This window comes from Toxorhynchites rutilus, chromosome 3 (assembly GCF_029784135.1).
Source record: "Toxorhynchites rutilus septentrionalis strain SRP chromosome 3, ASM2978413v1, whole genome shotgun sequence".
NCBI lineage: Eukaryota > Metazoa > Arthropoda > Insecta > Diptera > Culicidae > Toxorhynchites > Toxorhynchites rutilus.
In genome coordinates this window covers 151,078,668-151,095,039 of record NC_073746.1, presented here as the reverse complement: position 1 = coordinate 151,095,039, position 16,372 = coordinate 151,078,668, and the positions used below count along the sequence as shown (strand labels likewise).

Sequence of the window (16,372 nt, the reverse complement as noted above, 5' to 3'; positions counted from 1 at the left end):
TTGAAAATATAGGTGATATGTTGCAGAACTAGAGGAAGAACGATTTTGATAAAGCATATCGGCAATCCATCGAGACCTGTTGCGTTTGACCTGATGTCCCACACTGCATTTACCACTTCCCTATCTTGCACTGGATGGAACGAAAAACTATGGGGAGAAGCTCGAGCAATATTGTTGGGTCTGCTATGAGGTGCACTATTCGTGTAGCTAGCTAGAAACATTCGATTTATTTCGTTCGGGTCGAATTGAATTGACTTTTTGACTGTTCCTTACCAGTACCAATATTATTGATGCGCTTCCACAGAGCTTTGGTTGGTAACCTTGCGTTCAAGTAGCGGCGCAAGTAACGTGCTTTGGTACTCCTGATTAAAGCGTTATTACGATTTCTCAACGCTTTGTATCGCTGTTTCGCTTGATATTTCGAGTTCAATGGTGCATTTAACCAATCTTTATAGGCAAGATCCCGTTCGAGTATTGACTTTCTGACATCAAAAACAAGCCATGAGTTATTCCGCTGAAGGCCGCTGTGTGTACGGAGTGGTATACACTGGTCATGTATACATTTGAGATGACCGTTGAATAAGCTAAGTAACTCGTCGGGGTCATTGGTCGTGTACAAATCATCCCAGGGTACGGATTGGATAACATAACTCAACGTCAGCGCGTCGAAATTCACATATTCCCGGTACTTTTGGATCCTCGATATTGGTGAATCGTCGAAATCCAAAGCACCAAAAATCAAGTCGTGTTGCGAAAGTGCAGGGAAACTAACTTGATTGAATCGCAGAACCTTTCCATTGCAGCTGGTAATGAACAAATCCAGCTGAGAGCATCCCGTGTTGTGAAAGTAGGTTGGTTCCTCACCAACAGATGTCAACGCAAAACTCTCAGGTACTGCTTTGAAATCTATAATTCGGGTGTTTCGAGTACTCAAATCTGTATTGAAATCTCCAACAAGCAAGACGGTTTCATAGTGCGTAGCGAAGTCGTTTAATTTATTGGCAAGAAACCGTGAACAATCGTTACTTGGAGGATTGTAAACGCCCACAATAAGCAGTTTCTCCAAGCCAAGCCACAGCTCAAGTGCCAAACACTCAGTTTTATCATCAGATTCGACTCCTAAAACTGTCTCAAAATCTTTGTATACCGTAAATGATCCTTGAGATAGAATATAATACCACCTCCGCGAGAGTACAGTCTGTCGTTGCGAATGGTTTGGTATCCAGGAATGGTGACATTGCGGTTGCTAACTGTGGGTGACAACCATGATTCTGTGAAACAAGCAACGCTGACTTTAGAATCTTGCAACAGGTTTTTTACGTCGTCCAGTTTGGCTGATTTCCTGGCACATATACTTTGGGCATTTCCGTGGCACACATTTAGTTTTCCGGGTAAAAGCGTTCATCACAGCGGCGGGAATGTACGTCAAGGTGTGGCTATTCATCGAGAGCATAGGGTGTGCAAAGGGAAGCAAATTTCAGAGGGCTGCAATAATACACGAATACAATTTATCTTATTCATAATGATACAATTTCACAACAAATACAATAATGTTACAAACACTGAGAGTGGATATGTGATACATAATTACGCAAATTGATTCAGTTGTTCTTTAGATTGAATGGATATAGGCGATGCAGCAGTAGTATGCTTAACGAAAACAACTCCTAGCTTGGTATAAACTGTAGTGAGCTTGCCCGCTTTCTTCAGGCGTACGGCTTCCGACTTCAGCATGTGCGCTCCTACCGTTAGATTTTCGTTCACGTAGACACGTCGCGTCGACTCAAATCCAAGATGATTCAGCTGTAGATTATGCTTCCGGAGATAGGCACTATAGAAGTCATCTCGCTGATTCCGTAATGCACCATCACAAGAGTCTGCTCACCATCCTTCACAGTCCTTGTTTTGAGACGCCTAATGTCAACCGCTGACTTCATTCGCTCGTCCATTCCTAGTTGCTTGCACATCGCTTCAAAGTGCGCCAGAAGATCCTCACCGTTTAGATACAGAATCCCGCTGATGATTAATTCGTTCCTGTTCTCAAGACTGTTCATCGCTGTTGTTATTTCGTCAATTTTTCCGTCCAACGCGGATAACGCAGCGTCATGGTTTTGAATCTTCGTAGCACACTCTGCTCTTAGTGAATGAATTTCGTTCGAAACAGTGGATAATTTTTCCTCCAGATCAGTTTTCACAGCATTGATCCTGTTGTTTTTTTCGTTGCGCATTTCGTCGATCAACGTTTTCGTCTCAGTGAACTGATTCATCATCATTCGCACTGCGACATCCAGAGTCATAGATTCCTCACCAGCTTCAGTGTTTTCATCGGTTGTCCGTGGTCGCTTCGTTACTTTGCTTGTTTTGAGACTGGAAGGAGGAGTACGGGTAGTCGACATAGTTCTCTGGATGTGTGTGTCGCAATGCTTTGCAATGGCGAATATACAATGAGGCTGATGTCACGGATCACAACGTCGGGTAATCTGAACCAGCGAGAGCACACACGGACCGGATAACGCGTACAGTTAAACAGCGGGAACTCCGTAAGTCATCGGAACCAGTTTCGAGAATATCGCGGGCGTATTGAAACCACTATCAGGTTTGTTTATTTTACGGGCAGTTAATAACACATTGTAGCTTGACAGTGCTGCCAGAAATCCCGGCAGGGGTAGGGAAGCTCACATATGAGCAGGAAATGTATGGGAAAATGGAAATGCTCCTAGTTTTCATCTAATAAAACCGTTTACACATCAGGGGATTGTAATATATAGCATTAAAAAAATCTTAGGGAATTTCCGATTCGATTGGTATGTAAATCGTCAAAAGCCTTTCGCGGCAAAAATAGTTATCAACGTTAACTTTATTTCACAAAAACGTGACATGTTTTCTGATTGGGCACCCTTGATGAAAAACGTAGTTCTACGTCAAAAGGGTTTTGATTATTCAAAGATCGATTCGGCAGAGATCGATTCTTTGGTATCGATTTAATCAGTGAATCGATCTTTATGCTGTTCATAAAATAGATTCGTCAAGATCGATCTTTTTATAAAGATCGCCCACTCCTAGACTGAAAACATTGGGGAATTGTTCTTTGTTCATACTCGAAAACACATTCACTTTATATATCGGTACTAGAATTTACTACGGCTTATTTTACACTAAGTATTGTTTGTATTATTACCTCTAGACATTAGAGAACAGTATGTACAAGATTGGCCCTAACGGTTGCTTAGCGGCTAAAAGCTACACTTATCAATAAATTAACATTGTCACTTACAATTAACGATGTTTAATGATTCCTTACGTTGTTTAACAAGTTCAACAAGATTAACAATTGCTTAGTTTGAACTAATCTAAAACGGTACGTGCTGCTACTGTCCAAGGGAGAGGAACTGACCGCCGTGGGAATCCTCCCGAAAGCAGTTCTCAGCTTATTCCCGCTCAACGCTTAATGTTGTTTTTTTTCTTCGTTTAAGAAGGTGATTCGAATTTGATTCGTGGTTAATAAATAGTGTTTCCAAACAATATGGGATGAGGGTATGTGCAAAGATTTTCGTTGATACATTTCGAAAGTTTTTGGGTACTTGTTTGTGTTTTTTTTTTTGAGAAGAAACTAGTTGGTGACAGGATAATGGAGGTGATCTTAAAGCAACGCATCCACGGCATGTATCACTCCATTTGTCGTCGGGATGTTGGATGTTTGTAGATATCCATCGTTAATTTTGATTTTACCTGTGAGCGAGAGGGAAATCATCGCATCAACAAATGATCTTTGTAATTTGAGTGCGCGTACTCACCTCCGTTCTTCTGAAGAGTAATTGTTTTACCATCGGCCATTGCATCCTTCACTTGGTAGAACCGCATGCCAGCGGTGAACAGCGTTCCTGGTACAACATGCTTCTTGACCAGTTCTTCCGCCTGGTCCTTGTCGGTGACTAGGTTGTTGAGTTCGTCCGTCGAGTATTTGTCAAAGGCAGCATCGGTCGGTGCGAATACTGTGTACGTTTTAATACCTGGAAAAATGAAGATGAGATGGCTGATCCCAGCGGGTCAAGATCGCCCTACCTTTGTTCTGCAGAGTATCGGACATTCCCGATGCGTATAGTGCCCGCAGGAAGTGAGTGAATCGTCGCTCTCTGTCTGACTGTAGGGTCTGCAGGATGTCACCGACTGGAAGGGGGAACATAACTCGGTCTACGGCATGCGCAATGCCTTGGGGAATGCTGATGTCCTTTTTGTCTGGTACGACCATGGCGCCGTTAATTGTTGTGACCTTGAGGGAATGGAAGATAAAACTCTTCGTTATCGCATCAGCAATATCAGACATTAATTAGGGATGGCTAACGGTCAGATGCGTTTTGTTGTAACTTATTTTATGTCAGAGCACACGGATTTAAGAAGTTTTAAAGGTTCATTGGAAAAAAAACTTATCGTAGTGATCTCAAAATGTTGAGGGCTAGACGAATAAGTAAATATTATCTGATGATCTTAATTTCCAACGAAGCTGGGGATAGTTCAACTTGCATTCTCTTGAACTCATCTGTTCAGTAGATGCTTCAAACTGGTTGCGAGTCTCCAGCATGTGTTTGTACTGCGATTATGAAGGGCCCGAAGTATTGACTAGAATTTGGTTCGAAGTTGCTCAGCTGTCTGAACTTGAAAACGATTGTATCAGCAGAACGTTATAGGGAATATACTCTTCAGGAATTCTCTTGTAAATTTTGATGTCTTGCTATCTACACAAATGCATGGGAAATTAGAACATATATTAACACATTAACTATTGGAAAAGGTATAGTTTAAGTGCAAAAATTGGTGCAAATATGTCGAAAACTCATCATGACATGCGACTGATATTTAGTTTTTCAATTTGTACCTTCGATATGGAAGACGTAAACCCACGTCGAAAAGTTGATGGATTGTGTCTGAGAAATCGAAGCATAGTTGACGCAGGATATTTGTTGCATGTTGATTTTGATTAATTTTGGAAACGATACTCCGCAGATGTACTTGATCACTCGCAGCAACTGCATTGCCGCTCATATTTCAAGCTACAGAAGTATGAGAATTGAGAAGGTCTCATTCCAACTCTTATTTTCAAGAAATTAACTATAAGAAAATTAAAATTTGTTACAGTGAATGTCTGAATCGATTGGTGCAAAAATCTCGTAAATTTAGCAAGAAATGACTGAATTAAAAAATTGAACAATTTTCGTGACGCACGTTTTCAATTTGTACTTCCAATATATTCGTGAAAGGTGTAAGGTTTCTGACACTGGATCATCGAAGGCGAATGAATCGTAAGATTTAAAGTCTCCATAAACAAAGAAAAATAAGAAGAATTTATCATTCCCAAAAAATAAAGGCAAAATTGTTTTCTATGCTAACCCGGAGTTTGAGCGCGTGCTGACAACTAACTAGCTCATTTTCATTTTACAAAGGTTAAACATATCGAACAAAGAATAAGTCTCATTTTTTTTATTGCAAACAGAGTGCCGTGCAGTGCAGAGTCGCTGAAAATATTACCGTGTCTATTGATTGAGAATGAAGGGCGTTGCCATTCCGAATAACCAGGTGACCAGTTAACCCGGTTTTTATAAAAAAATGATTTTCTTTTAAATTTTTGTAGTATAATTCACTCGGAAGTCTTACCAGAAAATTAGCCGAATACGGCGGTTGTTTGATGATATTTGATGAAAATCTTTTTAAATAAAAAAAATAGAAGCAATTTTCTCTGACATTTTGTCCATTTTTCGGACACACACGAATGACAAAATATGCAAAGCCCTTAAAATCTTCGGGATCATTTATTAAGTGTTGTTAATAAAATGCAAATGATATTACTGTTCCTATTTTGACAGAGACTGATCGCGAGATACTAGGCCGCATTTCACGTACAAGGCGAGAAGTTCGAGGAATATTTATTTAAAATGCTGAAAAACGTGACGGGGCGACTCCAAAAAATATAAGGTAATTGGTTCCACATCTGCCCTATGAATTGCGTGATTGGTGGAAGACACGATGCCAGATTAAGTTTTCGACGTGGTGAAAGACACGATGCGTATTTCTTCAAGGGTTCCAAATCAAAGAACATTTTTGGCTGCGACGGAATGCTGATGATTTGCATACCAAACTGAATTCATGTATGATTTGTTTGATACGTGCTATACGAGGGCAGTCCGATAAGTACTTAGCCTACAAAAAAACCAACAATTTTGGAAAAGTGGCGATTTATTTCTCAACATAGTCTCCTTTTAGCTCGATACATTTGACCCAGCGATGCTCCAACTTCTTTAGTTCATCTGAAAAATACGTTTTCTGGAAGTCCGCAAAGTAGGCCTCCGTGGTGGCGATGAACTCCTCATTCAACTCAAATTCTGCCCAGCGAGTGACTTTTTCAAGTTTGGAAACAAAAAAGTCGCACGGGGCCAAATCTGGAGAATACGGTGGATGAGGCAGCAGTTCGTAGTGCAATTCGACCGGTTTGGCCGTGGCGACTGTGGAATTTCCATTTTTTTCCATTTTTCTAAATCCGCTTCCACACACGGTCAAAAAAAACTACGAGTCCGATTCGGCTGAAATTTTGACAGTAGCCGAGAATGTACTATACGATAAATAATCTCTCTTACGATACTGACACCATCGGGCGATGAGGCTAAGTACTTATCGGACTGCCCTCGTGCATTACGATATCCCAATCAATAAATCGTTTAAATTGACACAATGTTGAAGCATTCCCATTTCTCTATTATAGGAGAAGTGTGTAATACGCACCCCCTAAGCGAGAATGAATTTATCTTGATCGTGCTCTTTTAGGATAACAACTACGTCAGTACGTAGATTAGTTAACTCTCAGTCATCTGTAATCGTTCTGTATTTTGGATAATGATTAACAAAAGTGTTACGAATTTTATTTTGTAAGGCGCCCAAAATCTAAATTTCCAATCATACGTTGTTAAATGGCCCAGCAGGAGTATAATATGCCCATGAGTTCTTTCTCTCGGAAACTATAATGCTCAGAGAAACAGCTAGTGTGAATGAGAGATTCCATCAATCCATTTCCTTCATGCCTACCAGCGAAGAAACGAAACCGTTTCTCCGGTGAAAGTGTTCCCCCAGTATTCGTGTATTAATTCTCCAGTCCGCGCTCTTGTTTTCCTGCATTCTCTGAGCACATAATATAGATGCCAAATGTGAAGACATGTTTTCGTATTGAAGACATTTAATTTTGTGAAAACAAACTGAGGTCATTTCTAAGTATGTGAAAACAATTGGTTGTGTGATTTATCGAACATGATTTAGAAATATCGTGATGGTTTGCTCATTTTTGTTCATTACGATTACATTTGAAGACATTTATTCGTGCCATGCAAAGATATTTGAAAAAATCATCTGGCATCCCTCACACCCAAGCTAATTCTCTCGTGCAAATATTATCCGGCCGAAAGCGAGCATATTGCCCCGATCGAAGGTATGCCATACTGCCCGATGGTAAGCTGATGCGGAAAATATCAAATTGAGAAGGAAATGAATCCTTTCTTACCATTTTCTTCATCTGAGATATTCTCTGGGAACTCGACTCAATAAATATGACCCACAGTTATCGCCTCTGAATTGGTTTCAAGCAACAAAAACCTTATAGAAATGATTTAGAAAATTACATCGAAAATCGCTTCCAAAGAAAATTATTTTTCTTATTTTTTTAAAGCATGTTACAAATGTAGAACTTGCATGGGGGGATTCTATCATTGACTAGTATGATTGCCTGTATCCATTGCATCTCTATTCTTGCTGGTTTACGAGAAAATCAGGCGGGTGAAATTGCCCGGTAGGTGCGTTTTAGACACATCTCTTCTATTTATTGCTGGTCTTCTGTGTTTCCTAATCCACGCCATCGATAATGAAGACCAAACTTAACGACGTGGCACAATTTTAATATAGCAAAACCGTTGAGAAATGAATTGTAGCCAATAATTATCCATCACCATACTCAAGTGGAAAAAATAATAAGTACAGCGGCATTACTTTCAGCATTTGCTACGGCAAGTTGGTTCACTGTTAACGTGCAAAATCGTTCGCCTCTGGGTGCATCTCTCAGATGTGCACAATGCTCATTGCAGAGTTTGCACTGATGGGCAGAAAGAAAGCAGAAGATAAAATTCGCAATTTAAGCCCCACCCTTAAAAAAGCATTAGAAAGAAGTTATTCGCGATTTTTATTTTGGTCTAGCCAGTCTAATGGACTGCATTCAGATACCTTCCTTAACCTTTTGAACGGAAATGACGACTCCAGCTCGTCATAAACTTTCCCGAACAAACTGATAATGACGAGCTGGACTCGCCAGAAATTATTGAGGTTTGATGCTTTTTATGAGAGCAGTATCTGTAAGTCATATCGAGTATATTGCGTTATATGCTTGTGTGAATGCTTCTAGTTACCGTTAGAATGTAATTTGTATAAATCTACTAGCTGACGCGGCAAACGTCGTTCTACTATATAAATTATTCCTGGTGAATATTTTGGGTGTTGAATGTTTTAAGGATCTATAAACTTAATCGGGTGTGATCGATGAAGAAGAACGAATGAACCGATTTGAAAGAAAATTTGTGTGATGATTCATGATTCGGACATATTTGATTTTTTTTTTTTAAATTAAAAGAGTAATTTATTTTTGTCGTAAAGTAGAGAAGAAATATAAAGAAAATAAATATACACTGTGTTTCATAACTATAGAACCACTCGATTTTTCTGTGCTTCCAGAGATATGTAAGAAGTCGGTTGAATTGAAGTATATAGTGTAGGATATAAGGACTCTTTTCATTTATGAGACTGGCCATTTTAACTTTATTGTTGTGTCCAGGCGTGACCAGTGACCAGCGCACTAATCATCAAAATTTATTCGAGAATGAAGGAATTAGCTTTGTCCCACTGTCGGATGAATTCTCTTCTGTTGAAACTCAACACCATATCTGTCATAATGAGTATAACACAAGAGTCGAGGCGCGTGAATCTAGTATTTTGAATGAAAACAGCATGAATGAATTCCGAAAAGCCTGCATTGCCTGGTTAGTCACTTTACTTCCATTTTTGGAAGAATGTCTGGAGTGAGAATTGAACTCGTGAACTTGAGCGTGAGAGGTACGGTCCGTTTCCGTTTCCGCTTTCTATGTTCTTTTACTACCACCATTTCGTTCTAACGCGATCATAGTTTCTAACACTATCTTTGTCTAATTCCTTTTCACTAATGCGATATTCGGCTTCTGCTGTTGAAGTCCTTTCATCCAATACCCATATCGTAGGGGATTTATATCATTGTTGGTCATTTAGAAATCCGGAAATCAAAACATGATTATGTTCGTTTTCCGCTCGTCTGTTATTGTTACCAATTGCCCATTTGCGGCCATTTCCGCCGATCGGGAGTAGATTCATAAAACATAGCAATAGTTATACTATACATTCCATTACCGAAGTCGCCAAAAACAAGAATTTAGTGTGATGAATGGCCATCCTTTGCCATTAATCGATTCCACTCTCAATTGGTTGACGTTGAATTTTATGCTTTGATTTTTTCTAACACGCAATGATCTTCAATTTCGACGTTCCGAATATCATGACGAAAATGAAGATGCAAATGAAAAATTAACTTCATGGCATGCTGATGTTGAGGGTTTTCATTGATAATGTTGTTTCATATTTATCGACTCTCGCTTGAGCAGTAGGTTATCAATAGGTTAAAACTCGCCTTATTGAGTGTCGTGAACGTGAATATTTTCGGCACTAACTGTTACTGAAAAATCCTTCCAACATTTTTTCGCACCCAGGACGCAATGGCCGCCAGGTCAGGGGAATAAGGAGGGTGTGGAATTGGTTCAAACTTCAGATATTTCTGAGCCTCTTTAGTTGCGCGCGAAGTGTATGGTTGAGTTTTTTGGCGCCAGACGATTATCGTCTGAGGCAGTGTTTAGACGTCCGCTACGTGTTTTGTCTACAATTAAGGCTTTTCCAGGTTGGCAATAATGAAATTTTATTGTCTATCGATTCATAAAAATCCTGTAAACGACAATGAATCTCATAAGGATTCTCTTTTTCAGCATTCGATAACATCGCGTTGTTTAATTTGCGTTGACATTGCCCCAAAAATCGACGCCATACCTTCTCTACTAAAAACAAAACCAACGCCTTAAAACTTCGTAGGAGTGTAGAGGAGAAATACTACTATCACATGCCACCAGGTGCGCAATATGTGTAGTTCGTCTTCTACAAGAGTGTTAGTACATTAATAAATGTCGATTTACGTGGTAAATGTTAGGCTATGAAGTTATGAGAAACAGCTACGCACAGAAATGCATATGGCTGATGTCACATTAGGCGGATTCGCCGCCGCGGATTCCGCGAGTAAAACCGCAGCGGAGGATCTACAATGTATTGTGAATGAGCCATGTCACACAGAGCGGGGCGGTTTTGGAAGCAATTTCAAATGGAGAAAAAAAACCGTCGTGGAATCCGCGGCGGCGAATCCGCCTAATGTGACATCAGCCTAACTTAGATGCGGATGATGGGAATAAACGCTTATTATTTCTTCATAGGTTTCACCTCCTCTACCTTGACATCGTTCCACTCGGAGTCGTGCATATTGTACTGGTTGACTCGCAGCTGCGTTCCGGCCAGAGAAACACCGGTCATTTCGTCCTGTAGTGATCCAATTTCGAACGACCCCGGAATAACGTGATGCAGTAGAAGCTACAAAGAAAGTTATAAAAAAAAACATTACTCAGTTTGTTTCTCGGCGACGGGTTAATCCTCCACTTACCCCACTCAGCAATCGTGGATTGTTCTTGAACTTCTCCTCGGCTTTCTCAGGTCCTCCCAGTTGCACCAGGAGACTGCGGAAAGCCTTGTCGGTCGGCACGAATATCGTGTACGGACCGGTTTCGTTCAAAATGGTATCCAAGCCAGACTGGCGGAGGTATTTGGCCATCGCAAATAATCCGTTTTTCTTGAGGATTGCTGGCAGTTCATTGGTCGTTGAAGAGGTGGGCGGCAGTGTTTGCTGCTCCTGGATCAGTGGCGACGACGGATCCTGCTGCTGGTAGGCATTCTGCGGGGTCACGGTGGCTTCCGGGGTGGGAACGGTTGGGATCACTACATCGAACTTACCGGTGGCGTGTTGCTGGTAGACGTTGGAGCTGGCTGTTTGATGAGCTACCGTTGAGGCGGAAATATGGTTCTCGGCCCGGGTGGTGTATTGGGCGGTTGAGGAGCTCGGAACGGGAGTGGCGCTTGGCGAGGGAGGAGTGGACGTGGGATACGATGAGCTGATCCCACCATAGTGGATGGTGTTATCATTTTGATAGTAGTTTGTGATTGGGGATTGGGTGGATGCGATGGTCGATGTTTGGGGAATGGTGCTTGCAGAGTAGGTAGACGGAGAGTATGCTGAGACGGAACTTGACCTGGAAGGAGCTGCTGTAGTCGCATAGGCTTGTGAAGGAGGAGAGGAAACGGTTCTAGGTATAGTGTGATCAGCCACGAAGTCTGTCGATTGCTGATTCTCAAGAGGCGTACTGTGAGGAATTATAGTGACCGAGTTGGCCTTCTGAACAGGAACAATTCTCGGCGTTGTACTTCCGGTGAACACTTCCCCATCGACCGGTGGTTGGAAAACTTTTTTCGATGACGGCGGTAGCTGTATATCACCGTTTTTTATTCTCTTCAGAATACTGTCCACGTCGGCACCTGAAGTTTTGGTTTCCTTGTCGCTGCTACCTTTCACACCTTGTACTTTATAAGACCCATCATCTTGTTCCTCCAAGTAAACGAACGTAACCTTCTTCTGTGGCGGAATTTTGGCCACCTCCTCTATTTGGCCGTCTTCATTTTGTTTGATCAGTTCAAAGTCTGCTCCGGGGGGTAGAATTCCACTCTTGGCGATGTCCTCGAACGACAACGGCTTCGCGGTGGTAGGCGAATCGAGCTGCTGGGTCAAAACAGCCTCCGAGTTGACGTTGGCACGCTTTATAATCTCCGGATCGGTTGTCCGAATCACTTGCACCTTCTCGCCGTTAGGTAGGACAAGATCTGTGGAAGTGAAATTTTTATCCCCGAGGTCGTGAGGTCCCTGTTCGGCGAGTGCCAATTTGAGTTGCTTTAGGAGTTCGTCACGGCCAAGTGCCTTTGTGGACTTAACTTTCGTTGGACGAGCCTTCGTTGGCTTGGGTGGTTCCGCGTTGATGGTTTGGTAGAGATTTTGTCGGTTTGACTGCAGAAGTACGTCCAGATCGGATTTTGTGATAGTGCTGTAGTCCTTTTTGCTGTTTGTTTTGAGTGGAATTACGGAGAGGTTATGTTCGGTAGATGAAGGGACTGAATGGGTAGTTGTTGGGGTTGGATTGGACCTCTGGTGTGTTCTGGTAGCTTTCTCCTGAACAGCTCGCTCCGATGGCTGTCTGACTTGATCGACGGGTGCGGGTGTTTTGCGGATTGTATCGTACTCTTCCTGCTGTTGAGATTTTTGTTGCTTTTTCAGGAAGTCCTGATGCAGCTGTTGTACCTTAACTTGTTGTTTTTGGTATTGTTTCTGCAGGAACTGCTCGTGCTTTTGGATGATCTTCTGTTTCTCCTGTAGCTCTCGAATGCGAATGCTTTCCTCCTTGATGCGTTTTTCGAGCTCTTGCTGCTGTTGGTAGCTCAAATGGGGTTGATTTTGCGAGAGGAACGTATGTTGCTGGGGTTGATTTAGCTGGGCAGCGGCAGGTTGGATTTGGGGGAAAACTCCAGGTTGAGAGTTGAGAGTTTGTGTGGGAACAAGCAGTGGCAGATTTGGTATTACTGGGAAATTGTTGAATGGCTGTTGTTGTATTTGCGGTGGTTGTGGTTGTGGTTGATGTTGCTGTTGTTGTTGTTGTTGTTGAACGGCAAATGGGTTGAAATTATTTGTCTGTAGTGGTTGTTGAGCTAGTGGCACGACTTCGGAGCGAATGTGGTTGTTTTCAAATGATTGTTGCGCAATCTGTTGGCCGAATGTGGGTTGTGAAGCCGCTAGAAATGATTGTTGAGATGACGCTTGGAAAAGTTGCTGAGTTTGAGCAACTGGATGATTCGTTGGAAAACGGACTTGGGAAGCAGTAGGTGGTTGTGCAGGGAAACTGGGAGGTTGCAGGAAATGATTGTGGACCGTATGGGGAAGGGGACGTGTGTCCGGAGCTCGCGGTGCTTCCGATGGGAAAGCATTGTTGGCAAAGGAGTGGCTGTTCAATGGGGGTCCATTGAAGTATTGTGATTGGGATGTCTGAAGAGTGTTCTGAGCTGGTCTTTGCTGTGGGGCTGGCGGTGATGGAGGAATTCGTGTATCTTGCTGTAAATAACGTAAAAAATTTGGTATAAATGTCGTCTGAGTGTGATGTTGAATGTAATATCGGTTTACTTGTGCTCCGAAGCCACTGTGTGGTTGTCTGCTTGATTGTGGTGGTCTGAAATTACTGGGAGGCGCTTGAGGAGGTAACTGTTTGCTGTTAAAAGGTGGAGGGTTTGATTGGTAGTGATTATTGGTGTTAGAGAATGGCCGATGGCTGATCGTGTTGATTTGTTGTTGAGGAAGCGATAGCTGAATCGAGGGTTGAATTACGACATTTGGAGGGCGCTGATTCTGATGAAGATTGAACCGATGCTGGTGTTGCTGGATGTCGCTTAGGATGTGCGTTTGCTGCTGCTGTGATAGCTGTCGCCGTTGTATTTTCAACTGAGGCTGTAAAGAAAAAAAAAAACAAAGAGTTGTTAGAGCATTGAAAGTTTTAGATGTAAGATTTTTTTAATATTGAACATGACAGCAGATTCCAGATTCGAAAAACCAAATAACTTATTCCGAATTTCTTACCCCAGTCAATAACTAATCCTAATAGACAATTCAATCAACACCCGTCTCATGATAATTGTGTGGGAAATCATCTTATAAAGCATGGTCGCAAGTATCAAACTAGTATTTCTAATATTTTCAACCAAGGTGATAGCTGTCAGAACATGGGCGACAATTATTTCAACTTAGATCTGTAACTGTTTGACCAATAATTTACGCGATTTGGATCATTACAACTATCTACCGGAAAAAAATATCGGTTTCCTTTATCCTCAATCTATTTTTTTTCTTTGATGTGCACCTGTCTATATCTAGCAGCGTCCTGCTTATTTTGTTATGTTATGGCGTGATAATTAGAAAAACACACACATTGGGACCTCTCTCTCTGTACAACGTGAACAAACCGAAAGCTAAGTTCGATTGCAATGGATTGGTTGAGTTGGTGAGTTGACGTAATGTGTTTTTTTTCATCCCTGGGATAATAATTTTCTCTAAATCGATTGCGAAAGATTCACTCGCCTCACACACCCATGGCTCGCAATGGCATGATCGCCAGATTCAACCATTAGACGAGTTAATTCGAGTTGAATAACTCTCCAATCTCAATGGTGGCCGGAGAGCTGTGTATTTTGAAGATGGATTGTTGTTAATATCATTATGTCACCGCCTTTTGGATCTGATTATGTTTCGCAGTGATTATGGCATCGGAGACGATTGCAAATGAGGGGTGAAGAGGTGACACTGATAATTGTTGGGAATGCAATAAATATCAATGAAAATATACGTATTCTGATAGAAGGTTTCTATGAGTGTGTACCTCAATTTTGTGAGATAAGATCGAATGGATTGCAGAGCTTAGAGTTCCATTAGGTAACGGAATGGATCTATTAAAAAGAAATGCTCTGAAGTTTAGACATGTTGGTTTTATTTCGCCCTTATGGTGTATCGTTCTGCATCTTAAAAAGGTTCTAACATTCGGCTTTTTTGTCGGTTCTGCCAATTCCTTTTTTATAATTCCTTACTTTTTAAACGCTGGTTCGATGTCCGATCTATTAATAGCAAATGGTAAATACGTTTCGAAGGGACCCAGGTATCTTAACTAAAGAGGAAATATCTGCAATGGATTGAAAAAAAAAATGAAATCTATTACACGTACCGTTCTGAATCATATTTCGGACGCTTAAGGCATATGATGCAGAAAACAGCTCTAAACTTTATACACAGGTACTATTTGGTTGATATTTTTAATAAATTAGTTCAATATGCTTTTAAGCTTTCTACCTATTTGATTGAAAACATAAAAAAAAATCGAATAAAATGCTTTTGAAATGAAGCGAATAATATTCAACCTTCGGACACTTTATTTTGTAATTTTTTTAACGTAAATTACATTTCACTTGATCATATTTTTTAGTCAATTGCGAAACACTTACCAACCAATCACAGTAACCTGATAACGATGATGAGAACTGATGAAACACGGGAGAAATTCTACGTGCTCACGCTAACGAAACGTCAAACACAAACGATAATGAGTAGTGTTGTAAGATTTCTGCCGATTATGTCATAATTCAAATGTAGTTCTCATGTGAAATGATAGTGAAACCAAGGGATTACTCTAAAGAAGCAATTGTGATACTAATTTGATAGTTATATCATCAGTGCATTAAGTAATTCAAGATATTAGAACAAAGTGTCCGAAATATGATTCAGAAAGGTATGTCAGTATCTTGCACATCTTACACAAAATTCCTCATTTAGGCAAAATAGTTATGAAAATAATGAAGTTTTGTTCTGATTTTTTAAAAGATAATTTTGTTGATTTGAAATCATTCTCTGGTTTGATGTTTGTGTTGCGTGTGCCAAGTAGAGTAGCTAAAGAAACGGACCAAGAAGTTACAGGATTGTTTCTGAAAAGTATAGTACATGTGTATAATACTTTTTCATAGGATAAAATGGATAAAATCTGGCTGTTCCCTTCAAAATGAAAATAACAACTACGTTAGTACGTGTCAACTATGACTATTCTGTACTTTGATATTGTATAACAAAAATGCTAAGAATTATTTTTTTAATAACACTCATATAATAGATTATTATTTTAAGAAATTCTATAATTTGGGCGTCTTCCTGTGGATTTAAGAGTAACAGTTTGTGTAATAAACACATTTCTACATCAAAGTTATGAATGAAAATGACTCTGTTAAACTAAACATCCTATGTGAAACAGAGTCCGACATAAAGTCTAACCCAAAGAGTTTCTTCAATTACACAAAAACAAAATTAAAAAGCAATAGTTTTCAATCACGGCTGCACCTTTGACGGAACCGTGAGGAATGATCCAGAAGATATTCGCAACCTCTTTGCAACATTCTTTCAAGAAGTTTATATTGAAACATCTGGAGAAGCGAGATCGTGAATTCTTTGCATTTCTTCCAGAGTTTCCATGCAGACAACTAGCTGCCAGTGATATTTTTGACGCATTAAATAAGCTTGACGTCCCGAAAGGGTGAGGTCCTGACA

At 40.7% G+C, this 16,372-nt stretch overlaps 1 protein-coding gene across 2 annotated transcripts in view; it reads right to left on the bottom strand.

Annotated features, from left to right (window-relative positions):
* Nucleotides 1–3,114: 3,114 nt before the first annotated feature.
* LOC129777683 (uncharacterized) overlaps nt 3,115–16,372 on the bottom strand; it is a 124,111-nt gene continuing 110,853 nt past the window's right edge. The window contains exons 2-7 of one of the 2 annotated variants that reach the window (XM_055784105.1): nt 13,421–13,741; nt 10,808–13,351; nt 10,591–10,737; nt 4,063–4,270; nt 3,795–4,010; nt 3,115–3,729 (exon numbers count right to left, since the gene is read on the bottom strand). In XM_055784105.1, coding sequence (XP_055640080.1) covers nt 3,641–3,729; nt 3,795–4,010; nt 4,063–4,270; nt 10,591–10,737; nt 10,808–13,351; nt 13,421–13,741 — 3,525 coding nt within the window. In that variant the 3' untranslated portion in view covers nt 3,115–3,640. The remainder of the gene's footprint in view (nt 3,730–3,794; nt 4,011–4,062; nt 4,271–10,590; nt 10,738–10,807; nt 13,352–13,420; nt 13,742–16,372) is intronic. The other variant, XM_055784106.1, reaches the window with a different exon arrangement.